The 18702-nt window shown below is 35.9% G+C and overlaps 2 protein-coding genes and 1 long non-coding RNA gene across 3 annotated transcripts; all 3 read left to right on the top strand.

Annotated features, from left to right (window-relative positions):
* The first annotated feature begins 275 nt into the window (after positions 1-275).
* On the top strand, positions 276-2426 carry LOC136823861 (uncharacterized). The gene is made up of 3 exons (XR_010849077.1): positions 276-327; positions 1891-1987; positions 2360-2426. It is a non-coding gene; the product is annotated as an uncharacterized lncRNA (long non-coding RNA).
* A 785-nt stretch (positions 2427-3211) lies between these two features.
* Positions 3212-7130, top strand: LOC136823830 (uncharacterized). The gene is made up of 6 exons (XM_067079998.1): positions 3212-3251; positions 4010-4108; positions 4672-4767; positions 5448-5605; positions 6233-6325; positions 6698-7130. The coding sequence occupies exons 2-6, from the start codon at positions 4019-4021 to the stop codon at positions 6945-6947; spliced, it is 687 nt and encodes a 228-aa protein (XP_066936099.1). The 5' UTR covers positions 3212-3251; positions 4010-4018; the 3' UTR covers positions 6948-7130.
* A 4564-nt stretch (positions 7131-11694) lies between these two features.
* On the top strand, positions 11695-18305 carry LOC136823971 (uncharacterized). Its single transcript, XM_067080126.1, has 7 exons — positions 11695-11901; positions 12124-12782; positions 13469-13613; positions 14466-14623; positions 15059-15323; positions 16571-16704; positions 17317-18305. Exons 1-7 carry the CDS (start codon positions 11769-11771, stop codon positions 18232-18234), a joined length of 2412 nt encoding a protein of 803 aa, XP_066936227.1. The 5' UTR covers positions 11695-11768; the 3' UTR covers positions 18235-18305.
* Positions 18306-18702: the final 397 nt, after the last annotated feature.

Below are 18702 nucleotides of genomic sequence, written 5' to 3' on the forward strand. Positions count from 1 at the left end.
CCTATAATGTGCTCCAAAGGGAATAGAAATCGCTTCGAATAACTGAAAGTTCAAATAACTGAAGTTCGAATATCCGAGAGTGTTTTTGCCTAAGTTGGGTAAGCAGATCCAAGGGGGACGTCATCTCACTTCGAATAAGTGCAGGTTCGAATAACCGGGAGTCTACTGTATAACTATTTTCGTCCTGAAACTTTGTCGAGAAATTGAAAATCTTAGCTGCTTTATATAGCACTGCCTTTTGAAGAAAGTGACACTTTCTTTCTTTCAATATCCAGTTCGACCACACAAGACCACCTTTTCACGATGAACATTGAGAACAGAGCACAGGTATGAAATGAAATATTGATTCAAAGCTCTTCTGTCCATGGTTAATTACACCGTCTTTTGTTTTAGGTTTAAGGTTCAATTTTGGTATTTTTAATAGCAAACTCTAAGAATATAGGCAAACTTATAAGAACGAAAAAAAACTTATAATGATGGGCTATTTCAGACAGTTTCAGAAGATATTTTGTACCCCCTATGCTGAAGAGGTCCTTTTGGACCTATCTCCTGGTACCCCGGTGGAGGTTCTATAAATTAACCCATGTCCGTTCGTCTGTTCGTTCGTCCGTCCGTCCGTCCGTCTGTTACCAGCTTTTCTCAGGATTGGCTCATTAGTTTTTTCTGATTTTTTGCACAATGATGCAAAATCGCAATGCCCAGAACGTGACGGAGCCCGATTTTTGAGAAAAAATTTATTTGGGCAAATTTGGGCCAAAAACTACCTAAAAATAGGGTTTTTTGGACTTTGTGCAAAATCCTGTCATTACTGTCATTTTACTTTTTTTTCTGATTTTTTGTACAAAGATGGAGGGCAAGATTCTCTAAAGAATGGCTGAAGTGGTTTTTCCCGGAAAATTCTTATTCGCCTTAAAAAACGGATTTTCGTATTTTTGGGGAAATTCCCTTTAACCAAATAAGAAAATATAGCTTTTCTCAATGTTGACTCGTTATTTTTTTCTGATTTTTGCACAACGATGCAAAATGGCAATGCCTAAAATGTGTCGGAGCCCGATTTTCGAAAAAATATATATTTGGGCAAATTTGGGCCAAAATTCTGTTTAAAAATAGGGTTTTTTGGACTTTGTGCAAAATCCTGTCATTACTTTTTTCTGATTTTTTGTACAAAGATGGAGGGCAAGATTCTCTAAAGAATGGCTGAAGTGGTTTTTCCTGGAAAATTCTTATTCGCCTTAAAAGATGGATTTTCGTATTTTGGGGGAATTCCCTTTAACCAAATAAGAAAATATAGCTTTTCTCAATGTTAACTCATAATTTTTTTCTGATTTTTTGCACAATGATGCAAAATGGCAATGCCCAAAATGTGAAGGAGCCAGATTTTTAAGGAAAATCTTTTTGGGCAAATTTGAGCCAAAAACAGCTTAAAAGGTTTTTTGGGCCTGAATGGTTTAAGTGATTTTCGTATTTGGGGAAATTCCTTTTTACCATTTTACATTATTCAACACACAAGCATTCTGAATTTTTGTTATTGTCACTTTTTTCTTATTTTCATCTGATGTTAATCATTAGGTAGGTCTATTCAGCATGTTGCTTGTTTTGGGAAAGGTGACTCCCTTGGATTTTCGACCTCGTTTTACCGATCACCCTGGATTTTTACATTCGAAAAACCAGACCCCCTGGCTTTTTTATTTTCCAGACCACCATCGACTTCAAACCACCTCATTATACAGACTATTTCTGGAATAGCCTAATACTGAACAACATTACATTCGTTCGTTAAATGCAGATTTTGTTTACAACTAATATTATGAAAATCTTAATGCTTTTTTACTGACGTTTTACATGCCACACCGGGCTGCGTGGTATTTGAAAAGTTTTCTTATTTTTCAGGGCTCATCGACATTGCGCTGTGTAGAGTTTTCACTGAAGCAAATCACCTGTTATAGTAAACTATGGAATCCCAAGACACTGGTCAAATTGCCAAAAGGTATGCTCTGTTCGCTCGCCCATTTTGCATTGAAATCTTTATGGAAACAACTGATTGAAAAAATTATTTCTAGGGATAGAGTTTTCAGATTTTCTTTTAATAAGGTGTTTCTTTTTTGGGTATTTTAACATATTTATTAGAGATTTTCTCAAGAATTGTTGTCTGTTGTTGTTAGAGGATGTCTCCTCTATTTTAGATAAAGATCTGTTTTTTAATGTTTTATCATTGTGGTGACAACTGATTTGTCATATTTATCTAAATACTTTATTATTGTGGTGACAACTGCTTTGTCACTATTTAAACCTGAAAACCTGGACATTTGTCAATTTGTATATCATGGTATGAACCCCTTTTTCAAACTTTTCTTTTTAGAATCTTTCTTCTTGCGTCCTGGAGAAACGTGTTCTTTACATTTGAAAGCGTCCGCTTGCCAACTGGATAAAGGTAACCTGAGATCAGATTGTGATTGTTTTCTGCACACCGTGCTAAAGGGATGTGTGAAAACAAACGGTCTAACGAATAAGCTATCTCGATTTGTAAGGACCGCGCGACGTGATAGCGAGCACCTCACCAAAAACCGGGATTTTTCATTCCGCTTTTTGGTGAGTTCCACTTTGACGATTTTCAAGTGTATTGTTATAGAATTGACCACCTTCCTCAAATGGTTAAAGGTTCATTTTTAAGTGCCTTAAGAAATAAAAGATATTAGATACCGTTGTCTCTTGCTAATTTGAATTTGAACGGGGAATCTTATTTGTTCGAATTACGGAGATATTCGAAAAATGGAAAGAATATCATGAGGATTTCTCCTTGACGGGGGACTGGGTATAAATCCGAATAAGCAAGAGTCTGCTGTAATATCAGAAAATCAAACCGAATACTAAGTCGAGTATCCATCAGCAAAAACAACAGTTGGCAATTGGCTGTTCCATCAAAAAACCAACAGGGGGTGGACGAACCTTTTCAAGTCAAAAAAAATTATTGAAAATGCGTGGATAAAACGGCGAAGTTTGCAAAAGTACCCTTGGAAAGATTATTTTCATAATCACGAATTAAAATTAGTCTTTAAAACCCCTGGAAATTTTAGAATGACTTTTTACCCCCTGGAAATTTTTCTCGGATTACTCTCTGAAAATGTTCATCCACCCCCCTGTATGGATATAAAATGGGATGGCTCAATGTCCATCAAAAGTCTTAAAAACTCTTCCTTTTCTTTTTAGACAATGATCAGATTGTGGTCTCACAAATAAATTTGGATGACCAGGTAAACATTGCATTATTGTTTTTCTAAACCTCGCTCCCTAAAAGCTTTTTATTTAAACCAGAGAATTAATCTGCCACCATCAGTAAAGTAAGTACCTTAAGCTTAAACTTAGTCGTGCAAAAAGTATTGCCATCCTACGATAACTGGTTTTATGGGTTTCAGATCATGTTCAGGTGTTACGATGAAAATCTTGCATAATCCACCAAAGTTTCAAGATTATGTGCTACTGCTTTGTAAAATCTACCTTATGACACGAATATTGCGAATCATTTTATTAACACGAATTGAAAAGTTTCGTTTTAATAAAAAACCCCTAAATAAAAAACCAGCCGCTGTTTCCTTGAAAAAAGCAGAAAAATTCGTGTTAATTTCAGATCGTGCAAATTTCAAGGCCGTTAAGAACTTGCCTAGTGATATTTTTGTAAAGATATTTTTTATTTCAGACAAGAAACGTTGCTTTTGCCACTGTTGTTACTCCCTTTTTCTTTTGTGACCGAAAAGTGCGGTGGTAGAGCATCCGGCTACGGTGCGCTAGGTTCTGGGTTCAACCCCAAGCCGGGTCACACCAAAGACTTCCAAAATCGTACTTAATACCTATCTACTTGATGCTCAGCAATTAAGAGAAGGATCAAGAGTAAGTGGAGCAATCCAGGGAGAAAGACTGGCGCCCTCTCCTCCCTTCGGGCTATCGGAAGAGGAGCCTTCGGGTCGCCTGCGACTGCGGTCGCAGACTTACTTACTTTTCTTTTGTTTCATAGGATGTGGAGATGTCTGATCAAGCGATGGACTTGTTTTTACAATCATCTTATAACAAGGACGCCATCGACAACTCGTTTGCAATGATTTTACATTGGGAGGTTTGTTAACTTCGACGTTTGACTAATGATAGTATACTGTCAAATAAGTAGTCCTCTGACAATCAATTCTACCTTATAAAAATCTTTCAAGTCAAGTATAGATCAATTGAAATTATGATTAAAAAACATTTCGACAAATATTTTTCAGCATAAGCTTTTCGCTTTATTTCTTTAAAAGCAAACTTTAAAAAAGCTAAAAATTAATTTTCTGGCTATTTTATTACATCATTTGAAATGCTATTTAGCTTTCTTCACCATTCTTACAGTGTGTCAAAATTCTTGGTTATATTCAAAGTGCCTTCAGAAAACGAGTTACTTAAAGAGTCAAACTTTTTTTCCTGGTAACTAGTTAAAGATTCCTATGAAAAAAGACTTCGCAAGGCATAATTAACAATTTGGAATAAAGTAGAAGACTTAAAACCTGGCCTAATTTGTTGTCTAAAGTTCAAGAGAAACTTTGCTTTGAGGACGACTCTCCATAACTCGAACATAAAGGTGGAAGTTGTAGAGAGATTCGAGTTACAGAGAATCGAATTTAATTTCCCTTTACATCACCTTAATAGACGTTTTACATCGACGAATCGTTTTCACGTAACGTGATACGTGGCCAATCTTACGTCGTCTGTACGCAACCCATCTCTCATTGGATAAAACAACAGGTTAGCGTGTGTTAATATTTAGTAGTTTATACTCATTTTGGAGAGGTCAAAAATACTCATTCCAACTTCTTAATTATATCGCTTGATATATATTTATAAAGCTGGGTTTGAAATCAAGCTTAGTCAATTCTTAAGTCTGTTCACTACATGTCATTCTTGCTACCACCCTTCAGGGAATCCGCTTAGTTACACTACTTTAATCGGATTAATTTTCGCGAGCTTTAGTTTCGTGTTTTTCGTGAATTTTTACCATTTTTCGTGAAAATTAACCCCGCGAAATCGCATTAGCATGCTGACTCGTTAAATTAAATCCACAAATAATCCATGCGAAATTTTAAGACATTTTTTATTTCGCGTTTTATTGCTCGTGATCGTTAATCTGGTGAAAATTTACACGAATAAAGTATGGTTAAGAATCGTCTTGAGGCATCCAACCTGGAAGAATTATTTGAAATATTCATCCGTTTTAAAAAGATTTCATTAAAATTCATTAGTCAGTCAGGAAGAAAAGACACTTTTTTTGCCAAACTGCCAGTAGCAGAATAAAAAAAGTGTCTTTTCTTCCTGACTGACATTGCTTTACTTATGTATCGAGCACTTTAAAAAACTGAAGAAATACTTATTAAAATCCATTATCATCATTGCTATTTGACGCTACATATTTTACCTTTCATACACAGCTACTAATCAACAATACAGAGAAAGAGTTGGTCGCCAAGCAAGACCCATCAACTAGAATCAAACAAGTATCAAATTCACTTATATTGTCACCAGTGGATGGTATCAACCTCTCCTACCACTACAACGCACTATACACACACGATTTTTCACAATCGAGGTAAGTAACCATGACTCCAGCCCGGGGGAGGGGGTTCACTCAAGGTAAGGGACCTACCGTAGGTGCGGCCCTTAAGGGTGTGGTTTTCAGACTTTTCAGGTTTCCCAAAGCGCTCTGTAAAGGTCGAAACCATGACTCCAGCCCTCTACGGTAGGGGGGTCGCCACGAAGTACCTTCAGTTCTGAAAGAGAATAAAATAATATCGTAAAAAATAGTTTTCTTCGTTATTTTGCAACTTGGTTTTTTTTGGGTATATATTTTAAATGGATTTGAGTGAAACATAAAAAGCTTTGTGATGTGCAACCAAATCAAAATAAAACATAACACATTTTTCTTTAACGATATTTCGACCACTTTACGTGTCTTGAAAAAGACACGTAAGGTGGTCGAAATATCGTTAAAGAAAAATGTGTGATGTTTTATTTTTAAATGGATTTGATATGATATGATAATAAAAAATGACTAAAAGGTAGCAACAAAGACTGAATGATTCGATTTCCAGAGTTTTACAAGACCCCGCCCAAATACGTTCATTAAAAAAGCCCTCTATAATCTTTAATTTAAAATTACTTTTCCATTTTCAAAATTTACATAGTCATAATCTTCTTTTTTTATATTTCCCAAAAGCCTTTGCAAGATCCCGGTGACGATCACGTGTTGCAATATGACGTCACAAGATGTCAAGATAGAGCTAGAAGCAATGGACGCAAATGAACAGTTGTAAGAAAATGAGCCAATCAGACGGCTACAATTCATCGTTTAACCAATTAAAGGCAGTCACCCCGTAATAATATAAGAGTTTATGTATTTGCACTGTTGAGGATGGTAAAGTGACTGAAGCGATTTGGAATAACCCGCAGTTTTTACCTGCAATATCGAGGACGGTAAAAGTGCTGATTTACCTTTGTCCTCAGCTGGTCAGATTCAAGTAAAATTAGAACCTTACCGTCTCCGTCACAGAAAAATACACATACATAAACTCGGTATTAATAGTGAATTTATCCTTTTTTGATGTCTTGGATCTTAAAATATGTTTTTTTCTTGGGCGGAGTGTATTCAATCCCTTTAACTTAATCATTGTTCTAATTTTAGTTCTGACAGTGGCATAACAACGGAACCAAACTCCCTTTGTCAAATCCTATGGTCCGGCCGACGCAAACAAACACTCTCCGTTCCTCCTAACTCATCAATGTCGGTCATTCTGGACTTGATGACCTCCATTGGGCTTTTTGAAATACAACATTTAAATGCTTGGTTAATCAAGACAAATGAAAATGGTGAGGTAGAGAAATTGAAATTGACATTGCCGAGCTCGCATTATGTTTGCGTGGAAGCTATTTGATACATTGAAGCTTCATTTGTGATATTCATGACATAATGTTTATACGGAAATATCCATAAGAAGACTGGGTGTTTGCCGCAACGCCTGGGCAATTTTTGTTTGCTTGCGTATAAAACATTACGTCATGAATATCATGAATTAAGAGCAAAATTCAAAAACTACGTTCTACATATTTTCCTCGATTCATGATATGCAACACTGGAGAGTCTTCCAAGAATTTTCAAAAATTTTCACCCAATACGTCACTTTTTCAATTGTTTAAGTGACGTATTGGGTGGAAAATGTTTACTATATTTAGACTCTTTTATTCGTTTATAAGAATCTTAACCCCCCGTTGTGATCCCGTGCAACTCTCTCTCTCACTCCTCCCTTCAAGCGAACGAAAGTACTTTTTGAATGCTCTTTTAGCTTAGATTAATGCTTTTCCAATTTTCTAGGTAGTTAATTTTTTATACAAGCCTCACCGAATACTGACTGTGTACGAAAATATATGCTCTCTAATTCGACGTTCTGCTATTCGATAGGCTCCCTTAATCGATGAAATGTAAAGTCCCCGTCAACAAGAAACTCTCATAAACAACGCTCCCTTATTCGATAAGCTCCCTTATCGATGAAAATCCAATTCCCCTTGAAGCTCGAATTAGAGAGCGTCAACCTGTTTTTGGAGATAATACTTCCTGGGAATAATAAATCGACCCTTGATTATAATAAGATTTCACTATTACCCAAAAGATATTTGTATTTCGTTGTTCAGTTTTTGCAAAAAAACTTAAAATGGAAAAGTTATTCCCAAAGGTAAATGTGTGATGCTAAAGTTTTAGTGCTTTCGGAGGGAATTTACAAATTAAATTATTTTTCAATTTTCAATTTTATTTTTTGATTTCTTTAGTTTAAATTCTTCTTATATTATGACGTCATTTTTTATCGAAAGTAATTAATCAATTTAATTTGTCTTGGAAGACGACGGTTTTTTTTTCAAATCCTTTGGTATTTTTAGAAACATTTTCCAGTCTTATTTAGGTAGTTTTGGTTATTGAGTTTAAAGCCCGAAGGGCTAGGGTAAAATGCCTGACCTTTCCCAGGCAAGAAAAAGTGAAGCCACTTATTTCCCATCTAGAACGCGCCTAGAACGAGCCGCAATTATGATGATGGATTGTATCTAGCGGTTCCTTTGTTTTTGAGGACTGCATTCTTTGAAATCTAGCGATAGATTTTACTTTCAATCTGGCGTTTGTGTAAAAACCACGCGCAGACGTTCTATGGCTTCACTTTCCATCCACGAGTTTCCAGTCTAGTCCTTCGGGCTTGAAAGTCAATTGTTTTGGTCTTAGTATAATGGTTTTAGTATATCCAAATTAAACATCCCTTATGGCCTTTTTACAAGCCCATAAAAAATATATGAACTTGATTTATGCAATGAAAAATATTTATTATTTAGCGATGTTTCAACAATTCTTCTGTATTTTTAATTCATCACAAAATTATAAGAATAATGAAAATGTCAGTACTCAAAAAAGAGATGAAATGAAACTGATGGAAAGGTCATCGTTAGAAGCAGGCTGAGCACCTCCAGCACATAGATTTATAAAGATGGCGTACTTTTGCTGAACAGTGTGCCGTGGTTAGATAGGACATCCTACCTAGGTCACGTGACATTACAATAGAATTTCAGCGCTTCGCAGGTTCGCAGGCTTTCGAAAACAATAGCAACAATATTTTTTTCGGCATTCAATTTTTTTTACCTGCCATGGTTTAGAGCGCGATATCTAGCCCGACATCGGGCTTTATAAATCTATGCTCCAGCTGCGATTTTTTAAATCTCTTCATTCCACAAATTCTAACTTTTCTATGTTGTCTTGCAAGGACTTGTACCGAATTTTGAAGGGTGAATTGTTTGATTCCCCACTCTTTTTGAAGATGTAGAAAGGAAGCGCTCCGTTTATGCTGACGATGCAGAATAAACAAAAGAATTTCCCAAAATTGATGCTCGCGCAGCCTAGAAGAGAGGTGGGGGAGAAAGTCGTTCTTTCTTCTGTTTAAAAATAATGTGTGAGCAAATGATAGGAGGTACATTAAACAATGTCCTTTAATTTAGCTTTTCTTAAAAATAATCATCAATATAAACAGAGGAAAATATTTTTTTGCCGAATATCAATTTTAGTAGTTTTTTTTTTAATTTTCCCGTAAAACAAATTTGTTTAAAATTTTCTTCAAACTATTAGGTCTCTTAATTATCTTTTTATTATTATGATATTATAATTTTTCGATATTACTGTCAAATAGAATACCACCTACATTGTTATACTTTCTGTTTGCTATATGTGAAGGATTTCAATTCATTCATTCGTGCATTCATTCATTCATTCATTCATTCATTCATTCATTCATTCATTCATTCATTCATTCATTCATTTGCATTCATTCAGTCAGTCATTCATTCATTCATTCATTCATTCATTCATTCATCATTCATTCATTCATTCATTCATTCATTCATTATTCATTCATCATTCATTCATGCCTTCATTCATTCATTCATTCATTCATTCATTCATTCATTCATTCATTCATTCATTCATTCATTCATTCATTCATTCATTCATTCATTCATTCATTCATTCATTCATTCATTCATTCATTCATTCATTCATTCATTCATTCATTCATTCATTCATTCATTCATTCATTCATTCATTCATTCATTCATTCATTCATTCATTCATTCATTCGTTCTTTCATTCATTCAAGGGCAGATAGTGTCGTATATACAAGAAAAATGGACAAGCTTCACTTTTCGTCTTGAATTGTTGAAAGACCGTGATTTCGCCCAAAAAGTAACGGTTCACGTTTATTTGCTTTTTCCTAAGGTTAGATTAACCGTCCAATGGGTTGTTTCTGATTTCTCCTAGAATTTGTTTTGCAAAATTTTACTTTATTATCCATTCATTCATATTTCCTTTTATTTTTCAGGATTATATGAAAAAAAAGTATTAAAGAAATATACATATAATTATATTGGTGAAAATGGATGAAAACAAGAATTGGCAAGAATTTATTCATCAAAACCTCCTTAAAAATGGTTTCATAGACGGTTTCTTACTCTTTTCTCTTGACTTGGAACTAGTCTATCAATATGGAGGATTATCGAAAATGGACCAATCAGAATTTACGAAATTTCAAGAAGTATTTGATCATGTTCATGATGAAAGTTCCAGAGCATCATTATTGCAAAGAGGATTATACCTCAATATCGGTGAAAAAGATGATGTTAAATTTGTGATTCGACATTTACAAAATAATTGTGTATCGTGTGTGACCAAGCATAACCGTATTGGTGTGGTGATAATGAAATTCCAATTTGGTATCATCGTGGCTTCACATTCTTATCCAATCACATCACACGTAGCTTTGAATCAAGTACACGATTTGGTGGTTATGTTATGTTCTTAACGGATGGATACTGGCGAGTGGAGAAATGCTTAACTTCGGGTATGATTTTGAAAAGATCGGCCGAGTAGAAAATAAATCATTGAGCTGGAAATTCTGTCGATTTTTCAGACGAATCTCGTCTTGACTGCCTGGTGCATTGGCGTGATAGTTGACTTCTATTTAAAACAACTTACTGATCCGGAAATAGCCATCGGTTTGTTTACATGGTGGTTATATCATTTACTTGAATGGTTTTATGGTTTTAATTGTTTTTGGTTGTAATTGAATGAAAGCCACAGGTATCTCGGGTAAAACGCTAGATAGAGCTACTCTTTCCTGCTGAAGCACAATAATGTACCCTCTTTAAAAGAAGATCACAGTTCGGTGCCGGCAATTTGATCAACCATTTTCTCGCCATGTCAGTTGTTTCTTCATATTGATCAAAATTGCCGGTACCGAACTGTGGTCTAACTACAAAAGGCAAAGATGGCGCATTATTATTTTGCTTTAAATGTAGTGGCTAAAGAAAGAGTGTTTTATATGAGATATCTGTGGTGAAAGCAGAAATAGTCTCCGATGCATTATTTGTTACAAAAGCGAAAACTGATATACATTTTCGCTGGTCTATTGTACGTTATACACGCTTTTTCTTTTATAAGAATAACTTCTATAAGAATATCAGGGTGAGATTTCGGGTTTAAAACAATAGGCCTATTGTTTAGAACAATAGAAAAATAAGAATAATGCTCACCCTCAACCAAAGTACACTATTCTTATAAAAAAAAAAGCGTATATACCCTTTTGACGATGAAAACTATAACTTGCAAGAAATATAGTTATTGAATCTGGAAGCCAAAGAATTCGGATTGATAAGATGAGAAGCTGACAGTTGATTTACTTGTATTGATATTACATAGGTATGTAATAGGCTAAGCGGTAAAGTATGCCTTTCACTATTGAAGGCTTGGATGCAAGAATTTAGAATCCTCATTTCTCAATTTTTTTTGGAACGGTTTTTTTATTTTTACCAAATTTTCATTTAATTTTTTTTAAGTTCAACATTTTTTTCGGTAGCTCTTAGTGATTTCAGTTAGGACATTTTGGAGAATTTTTTTTACAAATTTCCGGTTTAGTTGGGTTTGGTTAGGACGCTGATATAACTGCTTTTAAAAAAGTGCTAAAACCGACCAAATCGTCTCTGTCCAAGCCAAGTTAATCTGAGGTGCCTAGTAAACTACCCCGCTCATAAATTGTTTAAAATATTTTAGCTGTCGAAAGAACAACAACCCTCCTTTCCGCGAGATTCCTTTCAGAGTTGAATTGAATAATGCATTCTTGTATCTTTTCTTTTACAGTATTAGAACTAAACACAATAAATGAGAGGATTGAAAAATGGCAGAGAACGAACACATAGTAGACACGAATTTTTATGCGTTACCAGTGGCAGGTGGCAGCAAACAACAATTCTTTCCAATTGACATCGGATGCGATGACCAGTTTCATGTCAACTACAACGCGCAAAAAGGTATGATGATCCAGAGGTCTTCTAGGCTGCACGCATCCCCTCTGATATGTTTTGATATAGGGGGAAATGTCGTTGAGAAGCTATTTTTTGTAGGCACCCAAAAACCAAAAGAACTCCTTTCTTGACTTGTCGTCAAACTGCGCTTTCTATTTGAACGTTTGTGTCAAAGCACTATACACTTCTATATTAGATACTCTATATAAATATATATTTTTTTCCCAGTATTCAAGACACGGAAGGTTGGGGACGAGCAACAAAGACACCTTCATTTCCAAACCCCTTCCATTCCACTCACAATCCCGACACAACCATACATTTCACCAACAGAATCGATCACCAAAAAAAACCTGACCAGACACAATCAAATCAAAACAACACCACGTGTCCTACACCAATACGAATGGTACAAAGAACATATCATGCTTCAACAATCATGTGGTTTAAAACGAGGCCTTGATTCGTTAGCTTGGGACTCGGTTAAATGGTCCTTCGACAAATATACCAAGGAACCATCAACGCATAGACTCATACCATCCTATAATGATTCGATAGTCTATGACAAAGTCGAAGATGTTTACAGTGATATTCCAATACCATTATTGCACTCTTACATCGATGAATCTTGTCTGCAAGATTACCTAAGCGAAGATTATTTAAACATTAGAAACTGTATTACCCGTTGGAAAGATAATTTAGTGATTTTTTCATCCGGTCCTTATTGCAACGAAGTTATTTTAGTGAAATTGGTATTTTTGGATGATGGTTTGATAGATACCAGAGTGTTTGCCACTGAGGATGTTCATTCGAGAATTTTTGAGTTACAATGTCATGGTGATACGCTCTTTGCACGAACTTGTTATACCGTGGCGTATTATTCCTTAGTAAGTGACTTTTGTTAACCCCTCGACCGCCGGAGAGATTTTAATGCTCAAAACATACCTTTTCAGTTTAGCACAAAGATATCATTTTTCGGAAAAAAATTGTTTGAAAATAGTTACAGTGGAGTCTCCATAACTCGAACACGCACGGGGGATACAAATTTGTTCGAGTTAAGGAAATTTCGAGTAAGGTTTGTAAGGCATTGTTAACTGAAGGGGCCCTAAATTTTGTTCGAGTTATGGAGACATTCAAATTATAGAATAGATATAGAGGTTCGAGTTAAACAATGTATAAAGTTTTTTTTCTGGTTTTCTTTTTTGCCTTGTTCCTAAAAAACCTCACTATTAATAGCCGCACATTCGCTAAATCAATTACTGCTTCGAACATACAATTGGGTTTATTCCAAAACGCATACTGTATCATCTTTAAGATTGCTAAGTTTGGATACCTTTAAGGGAACTAATTTTCGCGGGAATTAATCAGCACCCGCGAACTACAAATTTTCATACAAAAACTCGAAAAGTCCCTAGGAAGATGGAAGAAATTTGTCAAAAATAGGGCAAAACCGCAAAAATTAATTCCCGCGAAATTCAAATTTTTCGCTTTTTTTCGATCGCGAAAATTAGTTCCCTTAAGGTAACTATCTGAGAGCAGATTTATTGAACTTGTTCTCTTGTTATTCATTTAGATTTTCGAAGACAACAGTTATCGTTTGGAGAAGAAGAAACATTTCACTTTTGACCAACAAATTCATGCTTTTGCTATCAATCCGTCTCATCCTAACGATTTGGTGGTTGCCACGCAACAATCCTGTTCAATTGTCTCTTTGAAAAGTAAATTGGGATCTTATATGATATAGGAGATACCTTATTGGGCATTGCCCCATCAACAGGGTGGGCCATTCCCCCTTACTTTTTGCAGACTAAATCAAAAACCTGTTTTTATCCAATTAAATAGCATTTTATGTTGTTAGAAGGTCCAAAAGGGAAATTTTTCTACGTCGCTAAAAATCTTTACCCCCTCACTTCAAATACTTAACCGGGACCCATGTCGGAAACACTTCACGGGAAATTTTCACACGATGTTTTTCACTACCTCAAAAAACTAAATAAGTTATATACCCCCTATTTTAGTTTCCCCAATATTATACCTTATTTATACCCAGATTTTTTTCCTAATTGCAATAAAAGTTCATTGCTAACTCTAAGTATTTTTCACTTCCATGAGCTTTTAGGAGGAGTTTTTTCTTTTTTAGCTCATGCAGCATAATTTGTTATTGTTGATACAATTTTGTTGGGGGATTTTAGGATAACATTTTTGTAAAATGAAGAAAATACAGTTGAGTTTTGCTAATTCGAGCTCGAACGGGTCCTATTTGCTCTAAAGCTCGAGTTACAGAGAGATGCGAATTATAGAAGCATTTTACAGGGGTTTCTGAAAGATTCGAATAATAGAAGTTTGAATAAGCGAGAGGTTACTGTACTCTCAGGTGCATGATAAACGGGGGGGTTGGAAAAATCTTCAAAAGGACCTGCATATTAGAGCCAATAAGGGACTCTTCTTTTGACGGCTGAAAATATTTTCAAAAATTAATAAACGGGGGAGGGTCCCGATAAGGCCTGCGGGGTTGAAAAAAATCAACAAACAGGGGGCGTTTATTTACTTGTGATCCTAATTATTTATAGCCGGGAAGATACAGCAATCGATACCGAACAACCATACCAAAGATGGTGGTGAACTCGTAACAACCAATAACAATCATTGGAAAAGCCTCCTCTATGGAAGTTCTGTGTCAACATTTATACAGTCCTGGAAGTCTGGTGTCGAAATGCACGATTTCAGGGTAAATTTACAAACACTCCAAGGTCATTTTCTCCTAAAAAGGAAGATCAAAAAGGAATGCTATAAAAATAAAAAATTTTCTTCTAGTGGGACGGTAAAAATAACAGACTGAAACTCGATGGGAATTAATATTCCGATATATTTTTTTAATGGTTGGACATTTGAATTCCATTGTTTTTAACAGTCAGAAAATTCAGTAGGAGGTGGAAAGAATACCGCAATATTTTGCAGTGATGATTTGTTTATTTGATTATTTGCAGCGGGGACAAAAACTGGAGTATAATTTTCCACTGGGGACGATATTTTGGCCAACCTTTTCAGTGGGACGGGTTCCCACCAGGTCTGTGAGAAGGGAGTGTCATTTTTAAGACATGAAAAACTGAAAAATTACGAAGTCCCCATGTTGTCTTACTGCTTCGTGCCTGTTCTTTTGTAGGAGAAATCAACCATCTCACATACTTACCTTGAACTACCTTCAGAATACTTGCAAAGAACAGAACAACTCAGTCCTGTTCTCAATTGGAATCCTCTTAAACCGTACCACCAGTACGCTATCACGACTGATCAAGCTCTATTGATTTGCGACGAACGATATCGAAAAACACCTGTGATGAAGATCAACCATTTTATGGACACTCCTCCGCAGTTCATACAAACGCGACTGAATAGAGAGTCGCCTGAAAGCTGTCTTTTCGTTATTGGTAGGTTATTTTCATTCGGTTACTATTTCATTGAGAAACGTTTGTAGTTCTGTTTGCGTTTAGTTGTGTACAATCATGGACGAAAACTGTGAGACAAGAGTAGAATATAAGATTCACCTCCCCTCCCCACCAGTGGTAATGTTGAAGGGCAGTGGAAAAGTCAGTGGGAAGACCGTTTGCACTAAACCTTGTCACTGGGGGGGGGGGCATTTCATTGTTTTTCCTGCATTTTCAAGTGTTTTTCTCAAACATTAAAGTCCATCATTGTAGATCCATAATGTCACCGTTTTCAGCAGTTGTTTTTTAGCCTTAAAATACTGTTATTGTAAGAACAATCTTAATTAGAGCATGATGCTAATTTAGCCAAAAACTAAGAACAAATTAGGAACAATATTCTAAGGCCTAGAGCTCGTAAATTGCCTACAATATTTCTGATTTTCAGTAAATATTTTAACGTAAGTTAGAAAGTTAAGTGTACTAACTAAACGGTAAAACTTTTACGCTGGGAAATTTAGAAGAATTAAGAACAGCCTAACCATACCCCATTATAGTTGAAGCGAGTTTGGTGCTTCATAGAAAATTCGAACGTTACGTAATGTTATGTTTGTTAGCCCTCGTAGTACAGTACCTATAACAATCCAAAAGTTCCTTTAACAATAGACTACGTTAAAATCGCAAATATTCGGATAAGTGCTGTGGTATAGCCACTTTTTTGTCAACTTGGTGCGCTTGTTTGTTAAGGGAGCTTTTGGATTGTCATAGGTAATTACTGTAGGCTGAAAATACCTTTTATCCGATATACGGCTAAAGGCGGTAAATCTCTGGACAAAGGAATTATCGCTTATTGATCATCCTCTTTAAGAAGCATGATTCCGTTAGTGGATGCCAACAGCCTAACCATACGCCATTATAGTAGAAGCGTGTTTGGTGCTTCATTGAAAATTCGAACGTTACGTAATGTTATGTTTGTAGGCGCGCTTGATTGTTAAGGGAGCTTTTGGATTGTTATAGGTAATTACTGTAGGTTAAAAATACCTTTTATCCGATATACGGCTAAAGGCGGTAAATCTCTGGACAAAGGAAATATCGCTTATTAAGCATCCTCTATAAGGAGCGAATCCGTTAGTGGATGCCAACAGCCTAACCATCCGCCGAAGTAATTTCCCGCCAGAAGCTTACCACAATAGTGGCAATAGTGTAATGTAGGTAATCTGTGTTTTTAAGATTCGTGTCTTTACACCTTTTAGGGAGTTACAAGAAGAGTGAACTAATGGCTATCACGTTACGTCAAGGAACAATCGAACACGTCCCTATTTCATCGAGAAATGACGCTTCCATCAAAATTCGGACACCCTCTCAACTTGACGGACACTTATCTAAGGTAAGCGGTAATATTGTGAGATGCCGTGATTCTTCTGATTCAACGTTTGCCTTGTTTTTTGGTAAAAATCGTAATTAATTGCACTCCAATTATTAACGTGTGGCAGAAATTTGAAATAATTCATTCATTTTTCTTCTAATTATTGCGCCTAGATAAGCCTTGGACAAAAGTTAGACTGGGAGCAATTTTTTTGAAAAAGAAGAATGATATAATACTTGTCAAAATGAATGAACATAGATAGTGACCTTTCAGTAGAAGTTCAGATTTAAATAGAAGTTTGGTTAGCTAGATCTCTAAATAAGCCATGGAAATTTATTTCTCTCCAACTATTAACGCATACATAGAATGCTTAAATTTTGCAATTAATCCTTCTCTAATTTTTCATGCGTAGCGTCTAAAATTAGTCCATGTTTATTATCACGCGTTAGATTAGAAAAATTACTGTAGGTAACTCGCCGCGACAGACATCGCCAAAAAAACAAAGTCGTCGTGCAATGAAAAAGCCGTAATCTTTAGTATAGACTACAAAAACATAAGAAAGATGTCTTAGTCGGAATCTAATAGTAACTTTATAGTGTCCCTAGATTTGATTGTTTGCAGTTCTATTTCTAGTTTTCATCTGCTGACGAATGGCTATATCAAATGGACGATTGGAAACTAAGTTACCAAAACATATTCGATCGCTGCTCAAACCAACCGTGTATAGGGTTTATTATTTGCGAATGCCCTGGAAACGAGGTCTGTATGATAGAAGAGACACAGCCATGTGACTTGTTTTATCAGAAGTTTTCATGTGGGCATCCATATGAAAGGGAAAGTCCCAAACGTCTCACGAACCACGAGGAGAAAAGATGTAGTGCATGGCTAGAAGCCACGTGGAATTTATTAAACAATAAAACGACCGAAAAGGATGACGGGAAATTATTTTCTTATTATGATGTCATGGATGTTGAAGAACAAATGAAGCAAAACGAAAGTGAAATCCTAGATTTAGCTGGTAACCAATCAGAAGAAAGCATTATTATAGATTCGGAGAATCCAAACCACGATGATACCCACATTGAAAATAAACAAGGCTTAACGAGAGATGATTATACTGGATATGGGTCAAACGCGAATAACCTTACTGATGCCAATAATTTTACATATGACGGCAGTCAAGATCTTTTTGATAAGCCTTCTGCAGAACATCAGAGTAGTGCAAATAATGCTGAGTCAGCTAAAAAAGAAAGCTTCAATTCCAATGAAGTTTGGGAAAAATTGACAAAATTAAAAACAACTAATAGTTTTGTTACACGTTCCTCATTGAACTTACCACCGAGCTACAATGATATTGATGATAAAATGATGACGTCATCATTCGAAACTGTGACGTCACCGTGGCAAAATTATGATAAACCTGTCGGCAAGACGTTATTGAAGAATTGGGCGGAGGGGAGTAAGGAAGGGTATACGTTTCTGGAGGAGTTTGCTCCTGAGATCAATTTCGAACGTTTGAAAGAAGATGCGATGAATATGTATGGGCCTTGATTGATTGATGTAATAAAGAATTGAACAAAGTGTTTCTTGATTTGGGTCTCCATCTTTGAACTATGAACACATTTGAGAGGTCGGTGAGAAATTTCTTGGGGTTACCCATGAATTCTCAAATCTTTGGGAATAATTGAATAAATGGTGTGGCAATTTTTTTTGTTGTTCTGAAGGTCGGGAAAATTTTCAACATACGGAAGGTTTAGATTACGGAATTTTGTAAGACCGTGTCAAGGATTTTTCAGCGGGAGACCTGGACCCCAGCCTTCGTTTTCGGGGATAGGCGGATCCAACCGAACTATAATCAGGTTTACGCGCAAGAATAGTTGAACCCGACTGAGGAAGCGGCACATCAAAAGCCGACTATCATTCTTCTCCGATGGGAAATTAGCCTGCTCCTTTAGAGCTTCAGCGTGGGCGACCGCCAATCCGCCATTGGAATATCAGATAACAGCTGGGTTCAGAGAA

The sequence above is a fragment of the Clytia hemisphaerica genome, unplaced genomic scaffold (genome assembly GCF_902728285.1).
Source record: "Clytia hemisphaerica strain Z4C2 unplaced genomic scaffold, Clytia hemisphaerica genome assembly, whole genome shotgun sequence".
NCBI lineage: Eukaryota > Metazoa > Cnidaria > Hydrozoa > Leptothecata > Clytiidae > Clytia > Clytia hemisphaerica.